We start from the raw sequence: 25,373 nt of genomic DNA, 5'->3' as shown, positions 1-25,373 counted from the left end.
CAAAGGTATTGAACTCACATGTTCTTCCCATGACCATGTCGATTTTTTCTGCTGCGTTCTCCAGTTTCCCTCTTTCCATCAAAATTCCTGTAAGAATAAATGCTCTTAAGTATATAGCTATAAAAGGTAACTGGTTTCTGGAAGAGTTTTCAGACAGCAACTAGGTTTCTTTTATCTCTGTGTGCATTCAAGACAATTGTAGGTCAGTCTTAACGCTCCATCTTCAGGTTCAATGAATTGCATAGAATAATGTTGTTTGATATACTCTGTTTAACAGAAACCTGGATTAAACAGGACGAGTATGTAGCTCTAAATGAAGCTAGTCCTCCTGGATACAGCTACATACACCAGCCTCGGTTAACTGGTAGAGGAGGAGGCGTCGCAGTTATTCACAATGATAATTTGACTATTGTACAAAAACACGGACACAAATTTAATTCATTTGAAATTCTTTATAGTAACATAAGTGTATTTAACTATATTAAGTCAGCCCAGTCGATCCCGCTAATTGTCATTTACAGACCTCCAGGGCCGTACTCGGAATTTCTTAGTGAATTTGCAGATTTCCTCTCAAACCTAGTCATTTCTGTAGACAAAGTGTTAATTGCTGGAGATTTTAATATTCATTTTGAAAACCCAGAAGACCCTCTGAGAACAGCATTTATGTCTATACTGGACTCGGTAGGAGTAAATCAGTGTGTAGTAGGACCCACTCATAAAGCAGGTCACACTTTAGATTTAATAATATTATTTGGATTAAGTATAAGAAATTTATTCACAATACCACTATCTGAAGTTATCTCAGATCACTATCTTGTCTCATTGCAAGTGTGTCACAATAATAATGTACACACAGCGCCGCGCTACCGTATGAAACGTACATTCACATCAACTACCAAACAGAGTTTTATCAGTAATCTCCCAGAGTTCCCAACTTCGATTAGATCACCGTCTGACCCCACAGAACTCGATCAGGCGACTGAATATTTAGAGTCGACATTTCGCTATACCCTAGATAATGTAGCTCCAGTCAAAAGAAAAATTATTAGAGATAAAAAACTTGCTCCCTGGTATAACGATCACACGCGCACTTTAAAACAGACCGCTCGGAAATTAGAACGTAAATGGCGTCAAACTAAATTACTAGTATTTCAAATAGCATGGAAGGAGAGCATCCTGAACTATAGAAAAGCTCTTAGTGTAGCTAGATCAACATATCTCTCCACTCTTATAGAAGAAAATAAAAATAATCCTAGATTCTTATTTAATGCTGTAGCCAAATTAACCAGAAATAAGACCACTGCAGAAATCTCCACAACAACATCATGCAATAGTGAGGACTTCATGAACTTTTTTAATAATAAAATTGTAAATATTAGGCATAAAATTGAGGTTTTGAAACCGAACAATGTAATTGATGCAGATGTTAATCTAGCCATGTCAGATCAGAACCTAGAATACTTTACTCCCCTTGAAGAGAATGAACTAATTTCACTCATCTCTTCTTCAAATTCATCAACCTGTATATTAGATCCTGTACCGACACATTTTCTTAAACAGATAGTACCAGCAATAATAGAACCCCTGTTGAGAATAATTAATTCTTCACTCAGCATTGGATATGTTCCAAAATCTTTTAAATTAGCAGTTATCAAACCAATAATTAAGAAACCTGACCTCGACCCCTGTCAGCTGTCCAGTTACAGACCAATATCAAACCTCCCCTTTATCTCTAAGATCCTGGAAAAGATAGTAGCGGAGCAGCTATGCTCATATATACATAGGAATGGCATACATGAACTGTATCAGTCAGGATTTAGGCCTCATCACAGTACAGAGACGGCGCTCGTTAAAGTAGTAAATGACATTCTATTGGCCTCTGATCAGGGTTGTGTAACTATGCTTGTATTACTTGACCTCAGTGCAGCTTTTGACACGGTTGATCACGCTATTCTTCTTCACAGATTAGAAAATGTAGTGGGAATTAAGGGTACAGCCCTCTCCTGGCTCAGATCCTATCTGACCCATCGTTATCAGTATGTAGACTTAAATGGTGATTATTCTGCATGTTCTCTAGTGGAGTTTGGCGTTCCGCAGGGTTCAGTTTTAGGTCCACTGCTTTTTTCCCTTTACATGCTTCCTCTGGGCAACATAATCCGTAAGCATGGTATAAGTTTTCATTGTTATGCTGATGATACACAGTTATATGTCTCAGCAAAACCTGATGAGAAAAAACAGCTTACTAAAATTGAGCAATGTGTGCAGGACATAAGAAATTGGATGCTAACTAACTTCCTTCTGCTAAATCCGGATAAGACAGAAGTTCTAGTCATAGGACCGCATACAGCTAGGAGTAAAATTTTAGATCATACCGTAACTTTAGATGGCCTTTCTGTTCCATCAAATGCAACAGTGAAAGACCTTGGTGTGATTATTGATTTCAGCCTTTCATTTGAAGCACATGTAGATAATATTACCAGGATAGCATTCTTTCACCTCAGAAATATTGCCAGAATAAGAAATTTATTGTCGCTAAACGACGCAGAAAAACTAGTTCATACTTTTATCACCTCTAGGTTGGACTATTGTAATGCCTTACTGTCTGGTTGTTCAGCTAGATGCATAAATAAGCTTCAGCTAGTCCAAAATGCAGCAGCGAGAGTCCTCACCAGAACCAGAAGATATGAGCACATCACCCCTATCTTATCTTCACTCCATTGGCTCCCTGTGAAATTTCGCATTGATTTTAAAATACTACTCTTGACATATAAAGCATTAAATGGTCTCGCGCCGCAGTACCTGAGCGAACTGCTAGTGTCTTACGATCCGCCACGCCTACTTCGATCAAAGGATGCAGGCTGCTTGTCAGTACCGCGTATTATGAAAAATACAGCTGGGGGCAGAGCTTTTTCTTACAAAGCCCCAAAGTTATGGAATAGTCTTCCAAATAGTGTTCGGGACTCAGACACAGTCTCAGTGTTTAAGTCCAGGCTAAAAACCTACTTATTTAGCCGAGCATTTTTATAAATAGATTTGCCATAGGTAAAGGAGCAGATCTGGGGGACTCATGGACGTAGAGTATTATGGTAAACTGGTATGTTTGGATGCTGTCTTCCTCACTCTCATTGATCACTCAGGTTTGCTGATGGTGAGGTGATTGTTTGTTTTACATGTCAGGAAGCCCTCATGTTTGTGTTTCCTTCTGGCTCTCCCTTTTAGTTATGCTGTCATAGTTAGTCCTGCCGAAGTCTCTGCTTGCACGCTACAGTTAATATACATTCACATTATACATTGTGTGACTGTGACCATACCTAACTGCCATCTCTCCTCTTCTTCTCTTTCCCCCCCTCTTTCTTTTTCCTCTCTCCTCCTGTCCCCCCCTTTCACTCTTTCTCTCTCTCTCTGTCGAGCTACACATGTCGTTCCTGAGCTGCCAGTGATCCAGACTCCCTCTGCCCTCCGGACCTGTCTGACCCATCCTGGTGCCCCGCTTCTGGCTGAAGATCTCGTCACATGGATGCCCCGTGTGTCTCTCTGGGATGCGTCTGGTGTCTGGGAATGATTCTCTCTACCTAGAAAATGGTTCTGGCCTTGACTGGTGTTGGCAACTGTTTCTCTGGGGACTTGACAGTTCGATAGTTCATGACTGGAACTTCTTACAAGTCTACCTGGGTCTTCAATAACTACCTGGACTCCATATTAACATCAATTAACATCAGCTATTATAGCTGAACTGCCCCCCACCCTACACACTGTATAAATGCAGATCATTTACTGCTTATTGTTTCACCCAAATGAGGATGGGTTCCCTGTTGAGTCTGGTTCCTCTCAAGGTTTCTTCCTCTTACCATCTCAGGGAGTTTTTCCTTGCCACTGTCGCCCTCGGCTTGCTCACCAGGGACAAACTGACCATTTTGATTCATACAAATTCACATTTCATACAAACCTAAATAATTCTTTTGACTATGTAAAGCTGCTTTGCGGCAATGAAAATTGCTAAAAGCGCTATACAAATAAAATTGAATTGAATTGAATTGAATTGAATAAACTGAAAAATAATAAACTGCTTTGATTCATCACACATACATTACTGCACAGTGAAATACTTTATTCTTTGCATATCATATACAACACCCCTGGAGCAGACAGGGTTAAGGGCCTTGCTCAAGGGCCCAACAGTGGCAACCTGGTGGAACCTGGGCTCAAAACATCGTCCTTCTGATCAATAACTGAGAACCAGAACACACTAAGCATGTTATAGTTATCTGAGAACTACATGCATGAAACCTGACAGCATGAACATGGGGACAGCCTGCAAAACCCTACACAGACAGGAACCTGAGCTTAGAACTGAACCCGGAATCCTGGATCTTTAACAGCAGTTTTCTTTTTCATTTTAGAAGTTGAGAAAGCACGTCAACTTTTATTTTACTATAATTTGTACATTTTATGTCTCCAGGATATTACTGTACTGTGCATTCGAGCTTAATCACATCCACAGTCACATTTCCTAAAGATTTCATAAAGGATTGTTTGAAGTCTAGTTTTGATGCTGATGTGTTCAAGATCAGGCATGTTTTGTATCTTAGTGATCATATCTGCAGAATGCAAACTTTTCCCTTGATGTGTTTTTTTTTTTTTTAAAGAGATGAAGAACGAGAGGGATGGGAGGTAGGAGTAGGGCTGAAGCTCAGATGGCTTGAGCTACTACATTAACTGCTAGAGGAAGAAAAAAAAACTACATGCAAATGGTGATGTTCATGGTGAAGGTGATAAGGAAGAGGAAGTTAATGAAAATGTCCAGGATGGAGATGATAAGGAAGAATAGGTTGATGAGCAAAATGAGGAGTTTGAACAAAGACATGGTGAGGATCATGATAAGATTGAGGGAACCTGAGTTTATCACCCCGGAGGACATGCTTTCATTTACTGAGCAGCACGGGAGGATAAAGAGAAGAAAGGACAGGAAGTCTGGGCAAAAGGAAAATGTTGAAGGGGTTCCACCTTGTATGTATAAAGTCCATTGAAATCAAAAGATTTGCAGATTTTAGTTATGGATCTGATTTGAATATCTATACTTGGTCATAGTCTGAATTATGAATTAAATTCATGTATTATAGCACACTTTAATGTACAGTAATGTGCAATACTGAAGATAATACGCTTATTTTGATCAGATTGCATAATGGCCCTGAAACAAGAATTAACCTATTAATATACACATGTACGTAATACATGCTTTTTGAATTTCATTTCACGCTTTATTTATGGGAAATGTACATACAAGGATATAAGATTTAGTCTTAGATATAAAATATATACTAAGATATAAAAACATGCTCTTTATACATATACGTTCCATCCTTCTTCTCCATTAAACATGAAAAAAATCAACAAAACAAATACACAAACATAGTCCTGACTTTCCACATTTCTCCTTAGCCAAAAAATAAAAATAAAATCCCAAATAACTTTCAGATAATAAACAACATCTATTATAAGAAACCTGAATCATCTGCAAAGCCTGCAGCAGGGATTATAGGATTGAAGAATGAATATGAAAAAAGTAACATATACAGAGTTTAATTACGGTAATATATGCATCTCAATACAGATGATTTGCATTACAAATCAATCTTGGGAGGTTTTGTTTCAGGATTAATCAAAAGCTTCTGTAGACACAGACTATTTAATATCAGCAATTTCTACATGGGTGCAAATATTACCATGAGGAAATAAGAAAAGACTTTATGTTGGACAAAAGAATAAATATGAGTTTGTTTGTTTTTCTTGTTTATGCAGTATAGCAATTACGAGGGGCGTTCAAGTCAAACCAGGACTGTAGTTCATGCAAACATAGTTATAAAAGTAAAATCTACTTTTATTTATCTTTATGTATCACAACACTGTATCCAAAAGGAATTAAATGTATATAGCTTTGCACGCGAGGTGGTAAAACATTGCAGTCCCTCTATAATCCTATAGGTGGTGTGTTTTTAACTATTCACTAATTAAAAGGCAGCACAGCATCCTGTGAGGTAGGAGCAAATTATTATTGTGAAGTTTGTTCAGAATTGTAACAAAATCTGAAAACAATCAATAATATTAAATTGGGATATTGGGACACAAATCAAATCAGCACTTACTGTAGGCATCGCGATAATATCGTATCGGGTGGTCCCTGTGGATTCCAGTCCCAACTATATACTGTAATCCCCTGCTACACTAATACACTTATCCCAGTGCTATGTTGCGGCTCTAGTGTCCTGAGAAATGGGAGAACGTTTTCTTAGGACACTAGAGCCATGATCTCACTTCCTGCTTCGCGTCTAAAACGCTGGCCTCTGTGGAACTCCTTTAATAGCCCAAACATGCTGAAATGTCTAGGAGCGAGGTCAGGACTGTGCGGTGGATATGGCAATCTCTCCCAGCAGAGTTCCTCTAATATTAAAGTGGTGTTTGTGAATAGTTGTGTGTACAGTTTCCACAGACAGATGTGTCTCTTCCGCAAGCTGGCGACAAGTTTTTAAGGGCAAGGTGTTCCACTCACTCAATGCGCTCCAAGCCACCTCGGCCAAGATCATGATTCGCAGACGTACTGCTTACTTTAAAAAGTTTGCAAATCTTCTGTAAATGTCAGATGGTGTTAGACCTAATTCATTCATGAGAAATTTCTCAAATCCTGGTTTGAATGCTCTTTGTAGTTTGCTTTAAAAGAAAAAAAATATTTTTTAGAGAAAGGTTTTCAACTTAAGGCCAGCGCAGTTTTTCAGTGGTTAGTGTGGCTGCCTCACACCCCCAGGGTTCGAACTTTGCTTCCGGTCTGTATGCGTGAATGCTCTCCACAGTCCAAAGACATGAGTGTGCTAATGGATGTGTGTCTGTGTGTAGTATCGCTCTCCTCAGGCCCCAACCCCCATCCCTACACAGAATAAGTAATATAAAAAATAAATGAATTTATGAATGAATGAGACCAAAGGAACCAAAGAACATTATCTCACAATAAACAAAGTGGTGCAATTCTTAATGCTTATTTAAAGCATGCAATATAATCTGCCTCTCTTACATCATACAGACTTGTTTTGGTTAAATCTATGCAATCAAAGAAAGAATTTGTCAGCTTTACATTTTATACCCTAAAGGACCCAAAACCAGTATCAGAACATTTTCTGCCTGTATGTCTATATTTTTGTACAGTATGTCTGTCCAGACCTCTGTCTGTCCTGTGATTTTTGTCATGGCATCACACAAAACTATCTGGACACAATTCATTGAAACTTTTCGCGGTATTTACATATCTGCCTGAAGTTTAACCTTTAATAATATTTTTGAAATTAAGCTGCTAATTAGCTATTTGCTTAATGTAAACATACACATGCAACAATATATATTAATTAAAAAATCTAAACTGAATATTTTAACTATCAATCTACTTTTTTGATATCATCCGTGATTGACTCTCTGATTATTCCCGAACAGGGAGTGTATCTGACTGATGAAAAACGAAGTACAAGGCTAAAAACATAAACTTTTATATATCCTCTCTTTCCCATTGATTGTAATAAGATGAAATTAAGGTAGATTCAAAAGGACTAGGTTAATTTTCTGAAATTTAGCCAACCATCCAGTGGAAACCAACCAACTATGATGTTGACACACCAAACAAAATTTGGGTGTAAAAAACGTTTCAGGTGGCTTAGTGGTTAGCACGGTCACCTTGGTTCTGGGTTTGATTCCTGCCTCGTGTCTGTGTGCATGGAGTTTGGATATTCTCCCTGTACTTGGTGGGTTTCTCCAGGTACTCTGGTTTTCTCCCACAGACCAAAAACATGCAGATTAGGCTAATTGATGTCTGTGAATAAGCATGTGAGTGTGTGTGTACTGTACGTGTGTGTGTGCCCTGCGATGGATTGACACCCTGTCCAGGGTATACCCCACCTCGTGCCCAAAGTCTCCTGGAATAGGTTCTAGGCCCTCCACCACCCTGTAAACAGGATAAAGCAGCATTGATATACTGTACAGTATGCAGTGATCTTTGCTGCAGGCAGAGATGCATGTGGCCTTCAACCTGAAATAATAATATCGCTTATTAATTGAAAGCTGATCTAATTATTTTTACCTTTTATTGTTTTTACCTTTCAACTATGTCTACAAACTCTTTAACCGTCAAGGATGCTAGTAAATAAATGATTGTTTTGGTAATCTTTTGTGCTATCTGTAACATCTAGCTCAACAGTCCCTCTTTTTTCTCTCCCCCTCCAGCCCTTGTGTTTTGCCCTCAGACCCATTGAGTGTTTTAAATTCTGCCCTTTGACCCCGCCCCCTCTCTCTGAGGCATTCTCACTTTACAGATGCCGCTCGCACACTCCACAACTGCTGCTTGTGCGCGTTATGCTAATCTCTCCCTGCCGTCTAATTGGTCAATTATTGCTCAGTAGGCGGAGCTAGACGGGCGCGTGTAGCTGTAAGGGTTTCAACGCGTCGCTCGCGCTTGTGCAAGGACACGCCCACTCTTGCTGTGCGCGACGCACGCAGAGCAGGCTTTTCGTCGCGCGGTCTCTCTCTCTCTCTCTCTCTCACACACACACACACATAGATACATACACACTCATGCCAGGATACTACAAACCGGAGAAGGGATGTTGGTGTTTTTTAAATTTATTTATTGAAAATTTTGATTTAGGGACGATGTGTGCGTCCGTGGAGCTGAGCGTCGTTCCGACGTGACCGAACGGAATGCCGTTGTTGTGCGTTTGTTAGGCACAACAACATCCTTTCTGCTGATACACACACCCTCACATACACACTGAAACACACACAGTGAAAGGTTTTGACAGCCGCAAGAACAGGCAACGGAAGGCATGGCGACGCAAAACGACTGCTGTGTGAAAGTCTCCTTGAGGTAAGACCGTCTGGTTTGCAGTTAAAATGCTGCAGGAGGAGAAAGACGTTTAAAAAAGGAGAGGCGGTTTAACGGTCATTTCCTCTTTTTTTCTGTGTCTGTGTGCGCGAGCTCTTTAATAATAAGCAGCAGAAAACCAGTGTGGTTTCACCTTCACGTGCGTTTTATAGAGTTTCCCAGGCAAAGGTCGGTGCTGCTGCACCTCTGTGGGTGAGGCACATCACATTGTGCTGGGTTCGAGCACAATGCACACTGACACAAATGCAACATCTAGTCATGCATGATCCCAGGTGTGCCAGATTTCATTCCCTCTCTTCATGCTTGCTGCAGGAATCGTGTGCATCCTTTGTGAAGGCTGATACTTGCTCACTATTAGAGCCATCATTGAGAAGTAATTCAGCACAATCACTGCATGCTATTAATCTATAAAACTGTTCCGGGTCATAAAATTGTTCGAAGCAATGAAATCTCTGAACCTTCTGTTTGGCTGGCGGTTCTTTTCCATAATAGGGAAGAAGTAAGTGCAGTCTCAAAGATAATAAGCTGCAATTGTCTTTAGAAGCCATGCATGACAGGCAGCCTGGTTACCCCAGGCTCTAACACCCCCACCATGTGTGGCTTCCTTTGTGCATATACAAAGCAGTCTTTTTTAGAAAGACCTGATCTAGGTACTTGACTGTCCTTGTATTAGGAAACCAAGCTGCTCGGTTGTGAAGCGCGATCCGCAAGGTCTGGGAGTCTGCTGCATGCCGTGGAGGTCACACCTGCACAAGCAGACGAGGAGCTCGCATGCTCGTCTCAGTGTGGCACGCTGCCCGTTTTTAAGGCTTACATCATCATCATCATATACATGCGTCTAGCATGAAACCGTCTGGAACTATGGAGACAATAAAGACGCATCTATTCCTCGTGCACTAATTGTGCAGACAAGAAAGACAGGGACATCCTTTTCTCTTCGTCCACACCCCTCAGTCTTTTGTACGACAGGTTCTTTTTTATGGACGTGACAACGGATAGGTCAGGTTCAAGCTTGTAACCGAGCTCTTTGATAAAGATAATCCAGCATTTCCCTCACACCCTGTGTACTCCTTCTTTTATTTTCCTGCTTTTCCATAATCATTGTTAATGTCTGGAGTTGAAAGATTCCTTTTCCTTCCTGTGTGTTTATTTCCTTTTATCATTATTTGCTCTGTCCTCCACCCACGTTCACAAAGTGTCGACTCATCAGCGTTTTTATGGTAAGCTGTGTCCACAGAGTATTGCTATTTTAGTTTCTTCACGCATAGAAATGCTCCGGAGACCGGCGATAATCTCATCTGGTCTAGAATTTTACAATCACCCATGGCTAAATATAACTCCTTGTGTATTTTGCGCTCTCAAAGCCGACTCTGAGTGATGCCATGTTCGACTGAAAAACATACATCCTGTTTACATGTCCAGTCTGCTTCCTTCTGACATTGTTTGAACCCAACCAGTCTGAGAGTTCGTTCTCTGGGGAATGGGGTTGCTGGTTTTTTGAGAGGTGAATTGTGTGGGAACCGGTCTCAGTATGGTGCGATTTATAAAAACGGTCTCCTTCCTCAAGACAGTGAGGTGAAGCTTTAAAAACTCGGGCTTGGTAAGCGTCATGGCGAGTTTAAAGACCCACTCTTTGTTTACTTCTCGATGAAATCACGTGTCCGGATCCTCATTTTTTTGTTGCGAACTACACAAAAAAGCAGAAAAATAACCTTGAGAGATAGCTTGGCTGAGGGCCCTTGGTGCAGTGTTGTCCTTTACAAAAAGAATCTTAATCAGTAGTTTAGCTTTAGAAAGCAGTCCATTAGCTAGCCATTTTATGGTGCTAGTGAGGTTTAATTTTGGCTCGTGGCACAGCCTATTGTCTGCCGAAGCCTCTTCTCACAACTCCATTAGTGATTTCAGACTGCATGCTTAAACAGAACGACTTCCCCTCAGCCACGCGGGTTCGAGCCACTCCTTTTCTGCTGCTTCCTGTTACTGCAGCACTTCGAGACATCTTGCCCACACCGGGGGCGCAGGATGTGCACAGTTTGAGACAGGCTGAGGACTGAAAAAAAATGTCTGAAAAACTAAAGATACCTGGCAACTTACCAATCAATGTTTAAGTTAAGCACCCGAACATGTTCACATCAAACACAGTCCTGGTTCAGTGTTTAGTAAGAAAACCAGGTACATTAGAGTAGTACATCTCAGGATTTCAGGAAGAGCAAAGCACTGCTCAGGAAGTGAAGGTCAATAAGGGTCACTGGTGCTTTTTACCGACCTACTTACATGCACTAATCTGCTTTTCCCGTAACATCCAGCAGTCCTCCTGGCTCTTTTACTGGCTAGTACCAGGCATAACAATATTTGCAGCCAGGCAGGCATCTCAGATTAAACGGAAGTACAGGAAAGCGAGAGCAAGCAAGGAAGAGAAAGTGAGAGTCAATTGATGATGTCTTGCTTAGTTAATTAGAGACTGCTCCCTTTTCGACTCCATCGCCTGGCAGAATGAAAAGACTAGTTGTGTTTGAGATGAAAAGGGGAAGAGATCGGGTGGAGGGGAAGCGGGGGGGAGGGAAGGAGAGAAAAAGACAAAAAAGAGAAAGCAGGAAGTGTCTCTTTTTCTTTTGGTGTCGAAAGGGCAGTGGAAAAAAAATAAACATTTAACTCTTGCTTGAAGCAGACAAAGAGAGACATTTTGTTCATTTTAAGCTTGACATAGATAGCGTGTTTGTTTGTGTGTGTGTGTGTGTGTGTGTGTGTGTGTGTGTGTGTGTGAGAGAGAGAGTGAGGGGGAGAGGGAGAGATGTACATCTGGTCTGCTTTTATAGTTTGCCTCACACAGCGACCAGTAGAGAAAAAGAGGGCACAAGGGACAAGCAGTGAAAGACTTACTAATGTAGAAAGGAGCCAGGTGTCAAGCTCTAAGGAGACTAAACAGCCACTGTATTTTACACATACCCACACCCACACCCACACACACGCACACGCACACACACACACACACACACACACACACACACACACACAAGACAAATAGGCATCAGGACAATGACTATTTTATTACATGTTAATACCATTTATGATTTAGGTTTCACACCACACCACCTTGTTCTTGATTATTTTCCTCTAACCGCACACCTCACCTTGGATGTCCTTGCTCATCCTTCAAAATACTTTTCAAAATCTTCACCTTATAAGCATCTCCTTGCTGATCTACAGATGCCTGGGGTTTTTCAGCTTTTTGTTTGTTGTTTGTATACTTTTTTTTTTTTTTTTTCGCTGATTGAGTTTACGGGTAAAGTTTGTTGAATTTCAAAGAAGGCTCATTTCTTGTAAATTTTAAACACACATACTCGAGGCGTATTTGCTGCCTTACACCCCAGCAGGCTCTCTGCAGGGTGAGGAGACATGGCCATACCGCTCCGGCTATTTATTTAAGAACAGTCTCTTCTGACTGCTGTGACAATTTGGTCTAAATCCCGGTGACCCTTAGTGACCTCAGCTTAGGAGTCGGATAGAGAGAAACAGTTAAGGTAGTGTTTAGAGATTTAGAGATGAAAGTTCGATTAAAGACACAGATCCTCTTTAGGACAGAAACAGGGGTCTGGTGAGACGTCATGCAACTGGTAATTTCAGTTAAGGCTTGGATCATACTGCCTAACGTTAGACAAGCTTTTTTTTATAGGATTTGAAATCGCGCCAAGCCTGTCCAGGTTTGGACCAGTTAGTACAAGTTGCGGCTAGTTTGTGTGGCAAGGAGGCAGAGAAATGACTCTTCCTGACTTAAGGATCAGTATATCAAATGCTGCACAGTATATCAAACTTATTAGACCCTGTTGTGCAGTGTGCAGCGCTCATCGACCCGACAGGAAATGCGCACAGTGATCAGCCAATAAACATACAGGATGCAAGATCATTTACTCCCCCCACGTTCTGGTCTTTAATCATTTATTTATTCATTTATCCCTTACTCATTCATTGTTTATTTGATTCATCATTACACACTCATTCGCACACTATGGGCAATTTGAAATCGCTAGTTAGTCTAATCTAAATGTCTTTGGACTGTGGGAGGAAACCCACCAAGCACAGGGAGAACATGCAAACTCCGGGAATCAAACCCGGACCCTGGAGGTGCAAGGCGACAGTGCTAACTACTAAACCACCCTCTTATTTATTTATCTTGGCTTATTTATTTATCGCTCTGTAAAAAAATAAACACAGTGAGTGCACGTGTCTGCTTGCGTGAACCTGCATGATAGAGGAAAAAAAAAGAAAAGTCTATTGTGGAAGTGAAGTAAAGCCATGTTGTGATACAGTAATGGTGCCGGTTTTCTTTTTAATTGCAGATGTGCATATCAATACATTTTGCGAATGAACGAATGAGCACAAACTTTTAGACGAGTGTTTTAAGTTATCCTAAACATCATTGTTCCTGTTGTGCGGAAATGGCCGCCCACTTTAAAACTTCAGGATGTGATCGACTTAAAATAGATATTGATTAAGCACAGGCACTACTGCTTAACCAGGCCATCACGTTAAGAGCTAACCAGTTGACACTAACTAAAAAGCATGCTTGTTAATGCTGACTAGAAGTAAGTGCTTACGGCCCAAACTGCCTAGCGTGAACTAATCCCTCTAGAGATTACAGTGACTGTCAGAGTTACTGTGTACCAGATTAAGGAGCAGAATCTTTCAACATACGCTACATTTGTGGGTTAGATCGGTCTGTGCTTGCTTGGCACAGTTAGACACAGCTAGTAGTAAACTCTAGGTAGCTAGCTTGGAATTTAATACTGCTGTCAAATACATTGTCCCAAATAAGGAGCCTTCCTGAATGCAACCCAGGTGTAGGGATTGTATGAGATATTTGTGTAAAGAGCACAGAGGTCAATTTAATAGAAACATTTTCTATGGCTATTAATGCATTAGAGCTTTAGTGGACATAAACATCAGAATTAAAGAAGAACAAAGTCTCTGTTCACATTACAAGTCACATTGTTCAGTTAAGTTCCTTTTGGTCAGATCAGATTGGCATGTCTTGACTGCTCGCATTGATAATTACAAGGGACTTTTATCTGACTCTGCTGTGGACGTGTCTCCATGCCGGCGCACATCGGTGTGTCTTTTTACTCTCGACATTTGAATTTAAATGCATCAAAGTTTGTGTAAACTCTCATTAATTTCAAACAACAAATGAGATTTTACCAACAAAAAAAGTCTTTGGATTTTGCTCGGAAGGATGACAGGCTTTGAAGGACACATGACCTTGTACCTAATACATGTACGATCTAGGACCATATAGAAAAGTGACTTAGATCCAGTTTGAAAAGCATCAGATTTGTCATTTTAGGCTTCTAATGTGAACCTAGGGTTTAAAACACAGCATGGTCTCTAGAGTTTACACAAAATTAAGTGGAAGAACAGGCACTGATCAGAGATGCTTTGTTGATACGAACTGTGTGTGAAAAAGACATGGATGCTCTGCAACAGCAAAAGAGAAAAAAAAAGCAAAAAGGCTATGGAGGGCACAGAATCTTTAAGAAAGTTTGAGAATTGCGAATATTATAAAGACCAGAGACAGTAGAAATAAACTTAAGCTCATTGTGATAATCACTTGAAGGTTCTTAAAAAAGTGGCCAGCGAGTGTATATCGCATAAATTGAGGATCATATTTATAAATTCACAGCCTGTGAGTCCATCAAGCTTTGGGAGCGTGAACTAAGATCCCCATGGGGTTCTTGTTTCACTTTAAAAACTCTCTCCGTTGTGTTAACGTAGTGCCTTTTCTTTTCTGCGTTTTCCCGTTTACACCAAATGTCCTGACCTGACGTTAAAGTTAACGTGATGTTAACCACTTTTCAGTTCTTACTTTTTCTTTCCTTCTAATGCAAACACACAGTCCAACAGTCATAGTTGCATTAAGCTCTCATTTCCATTGCATATGTGCGGCATTTAGTTAATTTACCCCAGAGACGGGAAATGCTGAGGGGCGGATTTGCATGCTAATGCAGAGACGCCTTTAGAAAAAAGACGAGCGAGATTAATTACCGTAATGTGTTCTTTAAAGCAAACGAATGCATGATGATTTAAGGGCGACGCACTGATTAAAGCCGACACACCTTAAAGAGGAATTATATGGATTGAACAGTTTTTCTTACGCTGTTTGGATTTATGACTCCATAATTAAATACTTCTGCTCTCATTTTCTCTGCACTTGAGCACTTGCACTTGAATTTGCATGCTCCCTCTTGTTATTCTCTCTCTCTATCTCTCCCTTGTTTTTCTCCTCCATTCTGACCTTGAAGCAGACAGTCTGAAGACACACAACCCGGCTGGTATCCCGAGGCTACTTCTTTCATGTTAATGTGTGATTATACGTAAATCTGGTCTTCCTCCTAATGCTCATATGTCAGTTCTTGTTTTTTTTAATGATCATAAACTTCCATAATTTGATTCATTTGAACCTCACTCGCCCGCTCTTTTGGTCCATATCTGAGGATTGTCAGCTTTTTATGCCGAGCCATGGAAAATTTATCTATTCATCTTCATGTGGGTGGAATAAAACATGTCTGTGTTTTTGTGTATATATATATATATATATATATATATATATATATATATATATACAATGGTGTGAAAAACTATTTGCCCCTTCCTGATTTCTTATTCTTTTGCATGTTAAATGTTTCTGCTCATCAAAAACCGTTAACTATTAGTCAAAGATAACATAATTGAACACAAAATGCAGTTTTTAAATGAAGGTTTACGTTATTAAGGGAAAAAAGAAACTCCAAATCTACATGGCCCTGTGTGAAAAAGTGATTGCCCCCCCTTGTTAAAAAATAACTTAACTGTGGTTTATCACACCTGAGTTCAATTTCTGTAGTCACCCCCAGGCCTGATTACTGCCACACCTGTTTCAATCAAGAAATCACTTAAATAGGAGCTACCTGACACAGAGAAGTAGACCAAAAGCACCTCAAAAGCTAGACATCATGCCAAGATCCAAAGAAATTTAGGAACAAATGAGAACAAAAGTAATTGAGATCTATCAGTCTGGTAAAGGTTATAAAGCCATTTCTAAAGCTTTGGGACTCCAGCGAACCACAGTGAGAGCCATTATCCACAAATGGCAAAAACATGGAACAGTGGTGAAATTACCAAGAGCGCAGAGACAACTCATCCGAGAGGCCACAAAAGACCCCAGGACAACATCTAAAGAACTGCAGGCCTCACTTGCCTCAATTAAGGTCAGTGTTCACGACTCCACCATAAGAAAGAGACTGGGCAAAAATGGACTGCATGGCAGATTTCCAAGGCGCAAACCACTTTTAAGCAAAAAGAACATTAAGGCTCGTCTCAATTTTGCTAAAAAACATCTTAATGATTGCCAAGACTTTTGGGAAAATACCTTGTGGACCGACGAGACAAAAGTTGAACTTTTTGGAAGGTGCGTGTCCCATTACATCTGGCGTAAAAGTAACACAGCATTTCAGAAAAAGAACATCATACTAACAGTAAAATATGGTGGTGGTAGTGTGATGGTCTGGGGTTGTTTTGCTGCTTCAGGACCTGGAAGGCTTGCTGTGATAGATGGAACCATGAATTCTACTGTCTACCAAAAAATCCTGAAGGAGAATGTCCGGCCATCTGTTCGTCAACTCAAGCTCAATCAACTCAATGACCCAAAACAATGTCGTCAACTCAATGACCCAAAACACACCAGCAAATCCACCTCTGAATGGCTGAAGAAAAACAAAATGAAGACTTTGGAGTGGCCTAGTCAAAGTCCTGACCTGAATCCTATGGAGATGTTGTGACGTGACCTTAAAAAGGCGGTTCATGCTAGAAAACCCTCAAATAAAGCTGAATTACAACAATTCTGCAAAGATGAGTGGGCCAAAATTCCTCCAGAGCGCTGTAAAAGACTCGTTGCAAGTTATCGCAAACGCTTAATTGCAGTTATTGCTGCTAAGGGTGGCCCAACCAGTTATTAGGTTCAGGGGGCAATTACTTTTTCACACAGGGCCATGTAGGTTTGGATTTTTTTTCTCCCTAAATAATAAAAACCATCATTTAAAAACTGCATTTTGTGTTTACTTGTGTTATCTTTGACTAATAGTTAAATGTGTTTGATGATCAGAAACATTTTGAAACAAAAGAATAAGAAATCAGGAAGGGGGCAAATAGTTTTTCACACCACTGTATATATGTACAGTATACACACACATACATTATACAACTGTAAAGTTGACGTGTCTGTACTTTGAAGATATGTGCAAAAAAAAATTTAGGGGGAAGTAGCACGAAAAATACCCTTATATCATAAAAAATCTACCTTAAAAAATCATTAGTTCATTCTAAAATTCAACAGAAGTCACAGGCAAATTTAATATATGTGTGTGTACGTGGAATAAGGCTAAACGAATGTCTGTTAGGTTTCTGGACGGGATGGAGTACCGTTGTTACAGCACTAGCCAATCGTATGCCTCTGTGAGTTCATGCATGCAGAAAAAGGCAGATAGCACTTTCCTCCGGACTTTCAGACATGAAACTTGCAAAAGTACGCCTAGCTTTTGCTAAACATCTTCAGGAGCCATTTTCTCAACCACACACACTTTATCTCACGTCCACACTCCCACTCCTGTCCACCTCCCACACCCACTCCGCCACTATATCCATAACACTCTCGACCTCATCCAGTCTCTGCTCTGTCATTGTTTATTTAAGAGCCTATTATCCCTAAAGTTGTAAAGTCGCACTCTAGCTTTCCCACACACCAACCAGCACACGAGTACAATGCGCACAGTGCTCGCTTCAGATCTTCATAATGGCTGTAATCAAATCCTGCAGGGTCTTCTGAGCAGGGGATCGGCCGCGTAACGGCCCACTGGGACTTGCAGGTTTAGTGTGCATGAGACGGGGCTCAAGTCTTCTCGCTTTACGGCTGATAAAAGCTGTAAGATGTCCTGCTGTCCAGCCTGTATTGGTTGAAAAAAAATAAGGAGTGTGATAATGTGTGTTTGCTGTGCCAGAGGATACTTTAATGATAGAGGTGTTCCTAATGAAGATGATGTCGTTATAAATCAGCATGACCCAGATTTATTTATTTATTTATTTTTTGCAGAACTTATCATCATCCTCTGTCTTTAGTCACAGTGATTCTAAATTGGTCACATCATGCTTCCTGAGACCGCAGACTCAACTCACGACTGTACACGAATGCTTGCGTCAGAAGGAAATGCTGGAATAAATAAATAGAATGTCAGCATAATGGGGTTGAGCATGCACACAGGATATCCTTTGTTGGATTTGTTTAAGAGAATGCTTGTGTGTGCATGTGTGTGTGTGTGTGCGTGTGCGTGTGTGCTAGTGTTATATAGATTGATGGAGTGCAATCTAGCAAAGTAACTCGTAACTATTCTTCCACATGCTAATCAACATCCTGGAGAAGAGTTTATGACGGGAACTTATAGTCTATAGTGCTCCATAAGGACTAACCGGAAGAACGAAAAGCGTCTCCTCTTTCATTTTCTCTCACCTTCGTGCTGCCCTTGCTGCGACTGGGCAAGGCGGTATAGCAGTTTGTTTGGACACGAGGCCTGGTCTTGGCTAGACAAGGTGGACGAAGAGAGCACGTCAGCTATCTATATTTACTTGGCCACCATGCCCACCACCTGCTGTCCAGTGAGCCGTCTGTCTGTTTTCCTTCACTCCTCAGGGGTAAGAATGAGCTCCCTAAGGGTACAGGAGTTGGCCGGGACAAAACGAATATCCGCCGTATACCAGATATGAAAACCTGCTGTGACCAGTCGTCTTGGCCGTGGTTGATGATGATGAGGAGGAGGTGGCTGGCGATCATATGGTGTCTGCAGCAACAGACGTTGTCGTGTACTTCCTATTCTTGTCCAGCGTGTGTGTATATGTGTGTGTGTCTGTGGATGCAAGGCTGTAACGATCACTCACAGCCAGATTAATGAAGTCCTAATGCTGTTCATACGCTTACAGTGCAATTAAATGGATGTCCGTGTGCGTCTCCCAAACCTTCCAAGGTGTTTATGAGATCTCTTTTCAGTGTGTGTGCACGTGTTATAACCGAGCTGGTTTTTATTTTTAGAAAAAAATCGATGCAATCAATGTGGTGGCACAGTGAGAAAATTGACCATTATGTTAAAGGTCAAACTACTTGGGGATCATTTAGAGAGTCATTTCTCAGCGCTGTCACTAGTTCCTTGGCCTCCGTTGCATTTATGTTTTAGTTACTTATCGTAATTCATTTGTGGCTCAATTAATGTAACTCCACACTTCGTAAGTGACTTTTTTGAAAAAGAAATTTTCCAATGAAGTGGTTGCAAAGAAAATTCATTTTATAAATGAAGCAAAATGTTAAAAAAAGAAAAAATATAGTAACAGAATTATGATCGTGATAATATCGTAATAGGTGGTTCTTAGTGATTTGCTTTCCTCGAAGCCAACAAGCTTTTTAAAATATATATTTTTTGGTTTATTTATTTATTTTTGGAAGCATTTTTAAACACCAACCTGAAATATGTGTGTTTTAAATAAAATGAATGTTTGTGATGTGCTAAGTGATTCTCTTCCTAGATTGTTAGTTGATGCTGTATTTTTCTATATTCCTTCATTTGATTTAATTGAGTTTTGTGGTTGTGACTGTACCACTTTTTTTAGTGGTCTCCAACCTGGTCCTGCAGGATCCCCTGCCTTGTGCATTGTAGTGTTTTCTCAGCTCCCAGCACACCTGATTTAACTAATTAGCTAATTAACAGCCTATTCTGAATTAAAGTGTGTTTGATAGCACGGGGAAAACACTTGAATGTGTAAGAGGGTAGAGGGTCCTCCACGACCAGGGCTGAGAACCACCGCTTTAAATAGAGATAAATGACGTGCCTATGCAGCATTTGACTGAAAACTCGTAATTCTGACGAATTACGTAATTCAGCAAATTATGTAAAAATTAAGCATCGATTGTAAATGTATAACCAAAGCTGAAAACAGCTTGCCATTTTTTCTTTTCTGTGGTAACTTGAATGCAGGATAAATCTTACTGGCACCATCATTGGTCAGGCAAAACTGCATCATGCGTAATGTAGTAAACTGTTAAGCAAAGTTAAAAAAAAAAAAAAAAATCCCAAATAATAATATCACATGTTAATTATAAAGGTTAATATGCTATTGTTTTGCAAAAGCCTTTTGTTTCCATCACACTATAATCAGCACTCAGCTCCACATCTGTTTTCAGTCAGACTTCTTCGTTCTTATGTGTCACAGCTTTAACAATCCAAACAATCACTCCCACTTTAAGGCATGAGACGGATTTTTATCGGTGCAGGATATCGGCCTGGCTTTGTTTTTGATCTCTAGTTGTCATCATCAAGTCACATGACTTGATTGTTTTCTGTCTTGGGCACCGTAGAGCCCAGCGCAGGAAGGCTACGGTGCAGCCCTACACGTCTGTTAGGTATTTCATCTGCCCTGTATTCAGTGGGCTCTGAGGAAACAACACGGACAGAGATGTGATCATTTAGAAGCACGAAATTTTAAGATTCTATTTAAATGAAGACTGTTATGCCATTTTTGCTCCTTCACTTGTTTTACATTGACACACCCCTTCTCTGTATAATTATGATTGGGGGACCCCCAAAGTTTCTTGTATTTTTAATGTACTGTAGTCTTGAGTAATATTTCTCCAGGCTTCTTGAAGGACTGTTTTGCTTCTCATTTTTGTCAAGTATTTGCCTCTCATTTTCAGTCCAGTTCCTGTACCTGACTAGTTTCACATTAATGTATTTTTTTTTGTTAACCCCTAAAACAAACAAGTGGCACAGTTCCATGGCAGTAACACAGCAGTAGTCAATTGCCAATTTTAAAAGAACAAACTGCTCATTGCGGAAGCATCATTTATTGGATATGTCAGGTAGAACTTAAGTTATCATTACTTTTAAAATATGTCAAATTTACCACTACTGTAATATGGGAATGACGTCACAAAAACTCCCCAGTTGCTAATATTATTTGTATTTTTGGTTATATACACAACCAAAGGCAAGAATAAAACATGTGATCATATATTCCTGTGCTATTTCTTAGCCTATACCTATTTTTACTTTCTTAATCTTTATTTATATATTTATTTATTTTTGCTCAGTCAAGTCTGTATACTTAGTTAAAATAAAATAAAATGTATTTCATCACATTGCGTAGGTTGTGCTGCAAAAAAAAAAAAACGTCTAAGGCGCAGAATCCTGAGCCTTGGATCCTAAATCTAAAATGCTTAAAATGGCTAAAATGCTCTGGGATTTAAGGACACACAGTGACCTATGAATTATTTGAGTATTTAAAAAAAGCTCTACACTGTGACATACACCGCTCATTATGTTTCTGTGTGTGAAGCGTGAAGTGATAAACTGTACATCAGCAACACAGTCGGTAGTTGCTCAGGTAACCCTGTAACACGAAGGTGCGTTTAACAAGCTTGTTGTTCGTTTCAAGCCCCGATTGTGATACTCGTGTCGTAAAAATGTTTATCATTCTATCGCCGTACATGTGCCACAATATTTTATAAGTGTGACAGATGTAAGGTCAAGGGACACTCTCTCACCCACCCACCCACACACACACACACACACACATCACACACTAACCCGGCCCTCACACATTGACATTCCTACACACCTTTCCACTTTAATTAGACCCAAGGGTTCACACGTTCTCTCTCACTCTCTCTCTCACACACACACACACACACACACACACACACACAGTGAAATACACTGCTGGTAATGAAATATGAAGGACAGTAATGTAGTGGAGTGGAAAATTCCACACCGTGCCCCCCGGGTCTCCGATTAACAGTGCTTCCTGAACAATGCGTCCCTCTCAGCTGGAACCCACCTTCAAACACACACACACACACACATTGTGCTTTTGGGTGGGAGTGGGTTTCTAGGGAAGTTCTGAGGTTTGTGTTATCGGTCCACATCAGCAGAGTGTTTAGTAAAAGGAATATGAGAGAGAGAGGGAGAGAGAGGGAGGGTAACTGAGTGGAGATAGGGTTTAGAGTAATATTATTCAGTGCAGGAAGATGATTAAGCTTGTATTTAAAAGAGGAATATTTCTGCAGTTATGTTTTAGAACTGTGATGGATTATAGGACTGTGAGTGTGTGTGTGGGAGGGGCGGTAGATTCTGCTAAAAAATAGCTTAACATTAGTCAAACAATGAACAAGGAGGTTCAACAAGCAGAGAGAGTCATAAAGATGTCGCATGTTTTAAATATGATTTTGTGTAAATCGGAGAAGCATGGTAGCGTTAGCACTGCGTCCTGACATTTCCAGGGACGAGGGTTCAAGTCCCGCCTTTGGATCTTCTCTCTGTGCTTGGTCGGTTTCCACCCACAGTCCTAAGACAAGCAGATTACGCTAATTGATATTTCCAACATTTTTCCCCCACAGTGTACAGTATGGATTGGCATCCCATCCACAGTGTACCTTACCTTGTGCCCCAATCCCCCTGGGGGTAGGCTTCAAGGCTTCCCGTGACCCTGAACAGGATAAGCACTATAGAGAATGAGTGAGTAGGTGTAAATCGATTAGGATAATACAGACCTGAAGTGAAGTTCAAAGCCCTGCAGCTTAACATAAACAGATGCTTTATTTCTGCTCTGTGGTTTTGGTGTATTGTTAAACATGAAGGTTAGAGAAGGCAACAGGAATGTACGTGATGACCAGTGCCTGTTACTTCCCTTAGGTTCTGTCTGTTCATTTGTTTTTTTTCTTACATGTAAATATAGTACTGTATATCCCTGATGCAGAAGCAGCAGCAACATGATGAGTGGCTTTTTTCACTTTACTGTATATTAACTTCTCACATACTTTATCCTTATAAGCATACTACAGCTTTTGCAGAAAATACAAACCGCTGCCGTCTTCAAGAAATTAAGCCGCTTGAGACAAATTAGACAATAAACTTTAGAGATATTTAAGAAAATCGACTTGAATCGACAGTCGAACTAAGATTCATAGCTCACATATCAAATATCTTAAGCTCTTTACCTTCTGTGAAAGCTTTCCAGCATCATTGTGACTTTATTCGTGAGTCACATCTCAAATTAAAAACTCTGACTTTACATTCGGAAGTATCTACTAAACTGGACTTTCAGTTGGGTCGAAAAATTTCAATAAATTTTCCCCCTACTGTGACCTCATATAAGAAGAGCCCCTCCCCCAGCTTTGTGGTTCTGCTCAGCTCTGCTTCTCTCCGCTTCTCTTTACAAAGACACTGAAATGGGACATTTGGAGGATGAGTGAAATAAAGGTAGTTTATGCATTCGTTATCTGAAAGGTATTTTAGCTGGAGCATTAACACACAAACACACACATAAACACACACTTTGGTGGAGCTATGAGACGTGTGTTAATTTGTTAACGAAATAATACATAAAATAAAATAAAAGCAGCAAAGCAGCGATTCCTTAAAAATCAGCCTGATCTTCCTCCGCTAGTGCTGTTACAGAAAGAGTAAGGCGTATATCAGTATAGTAGAGACCGTCTTTGGACCATTAGATGAACATTATGAGCTTTGCCAACTTTCCTTGGCCATTACTGTTAGTGCTTTTGTATAATTTACTGCTGCTCTGGCACACTAATAATGATAATAATACCTGAGGAGAAAAACACAGTGCCGATTGCATGCCGTGCACACATCTAAAGTACCGAGCCAAGTGTAAAAGTCCTCGCGGGCGCTCTGCCCAAAAAGCAGGCAAGATTGATCATCCGTCTGGCTTCAGAGCACTGTTTTAGTGCAAGTCTGTCAGGAGTCGTGTGCGAATGTGTGAGAGAGATGGCACTCGCTGGCCTGTTATGACATTACGATGCTGTAATGTGATTCTGATGATTGGTGACTGTACAGCTGCCAAGTGTGTGTGTATGTTTGCATTCGCCTGCTCTGTTTGTTGCAGTTTGCCATTCTGAATGGTCAGCGTTATCCCTCTTTATTTTTAATCTTGTTTATTTAAGCGTTGTGAAATACATAAATAAGATATTACAGATGTCAGAATTAGAACATAATCCTGTCTGAATAGAGCAGAATGTTTACTTTTGTATATATACGTGTTGTATAGTTGTAACAAGGAGGTATTGACTATATACACTGTTATGAGCTATGTTTAGGGACTGCAGCACACAACACAAACACAAGCCATGTCCCGAAAGGTATTGTGCAAATAGCTTACATGCTCATGCAAATCCACTGGTAGCTAAATGGAGATAACATTTCCAAGGGCCAGGAGAAACAGGAAGAATCCACATGACAGTTCTAGAGAGCCTTTATACTGTACACTGTATTTTTATTTTTGATCTCTCACAGTTTTCCTATCAAGGTAGCGTCGGGTCAATTGTGTTGAAGGGAAATGTGATAAGTATCAAACGAACGTATCCGTTTCTGCTTTAAAGTACTGTATGGCATGTCGCACATTCTGAGAAGCTTTTCTTTTTAGCATGGTTGAAAAGTGTGGTTATTTGAGCTACCCACAGTCTGGCTTCATTAAAAAGAGAACTGCTGCTCTCTGGATGAATATACTTTTGTTTTTACTCTTTGGAATATGTAAAAATAAATTAAATCTGACTCGTATCTGTAGGGTGAAATTTATTTATTTGTTTCAAGAACCTGAGCTTCAATGATAAAAGATGACAGAGAGAGGTTCAAGAGGGATCACAGACAGACGGGTTGTGTCAGACCACTGCGGTTGAATCGACTCGGGCAGCTCGGCAGTACAAGTTTATTTAGACACTCAGACGTGCTGAAGGATAAATGCATCATACGGCAGCATTCATGTCATCAGCTATTGTGCTCTGTGGTGCCTGGATGCAGCAAGGTCAGACTTTGTGGATATGTGTGTGATAGTGTGTGTGTGTGTGTGTGTGTGTGTGTGTGCAACCCAGGCCAGGATGAAAACTGAAAATAAAAGACTTCAAATGTAGAAATTAGTGGAGATGTGAAAACATGTAAAGGTTTCAGTTTGGCTTTGTGGCGTGTGTCTCGCATGAGAAATGATCAGCATGTCTGTAAAAAGGTCACTCGCTGCTGTCAGCCCAAGAGGAAATGAAACCGAGCGTATCCTGCACTGCCCCTCCTCCCCATGACACCAGGGATCTGTAGAGGGGTGGGGTCGGGGGTGATGAAAAAACAAACACGAAAGTCTAATAAAACATATGAGAATAGTTTAATGTCATAAAGCTTGTAGATGGATGAGTGACATGATCCTTCTCATCTATGCTACTTTGATTCAATTTAGATACATATCATGCTTCTTTTGTGTGTCAGTTCATGTATCACCAAAAAAACATAAAATATATATATATGTATTGAGAGTGGTGAAATGTTGCTATTCATCCATAATCCTACAGGTGGTGCACTTTAAACTTAAAATCTAATAAAGAATCAAT

The 25,373-nt window shown here is 40.3% G+C and overlaps 1 protein-coding gene across 3 annotated transcripts in view; it reads left to right on the top strand.

Moving 5' to 3' along the window:
* Positions 1 to 8,575: 8,575 nt before the first annotated feature.
* kif21b (kinesin family member 21B) overlaps positions 8,576 to 25,373 on the top strand; it is a 65,513-nt gene continuing 48,715 nt past the window's right edge. For all 3 annotated transcript variants that reach the window (XM_053483760.1, XM_053483759.1, XM_053483761.1), the window contains exon 1: positions 8,576 to 8,902. In XM_053483760.1, the coding sequence (XP_053339735.1) occupies positions 8,862 to 8,902 (41 nt within the window). In that variant the 5' untranslated portion in view covers positions 8,576 to 8,861. The remainder of the gene's footprint in view (positions 8,903 to 25,373) is intronic.

The sequence above is a fragment of the Clarias gariepinus genome, chromosome 23 (assembly GCF_024256425.1).
Source record: "Clarias gariepinus isolate MV-2021 ecotype Netherlands chromosome 23, CGAR_prim_01v2, whole genome shotgun sequence".
Classification (NCBI taxonomy): Eukaryota; Metazoa; Chordata; class Actinopteri; order Siluriformes; family Clariidae; genus Clarias; species Clarias gariepinus.
Note: the sequence above shows the minus strand (reverse complement) of the source record. Positions and strands in the feature narration are given on the sequence as shown.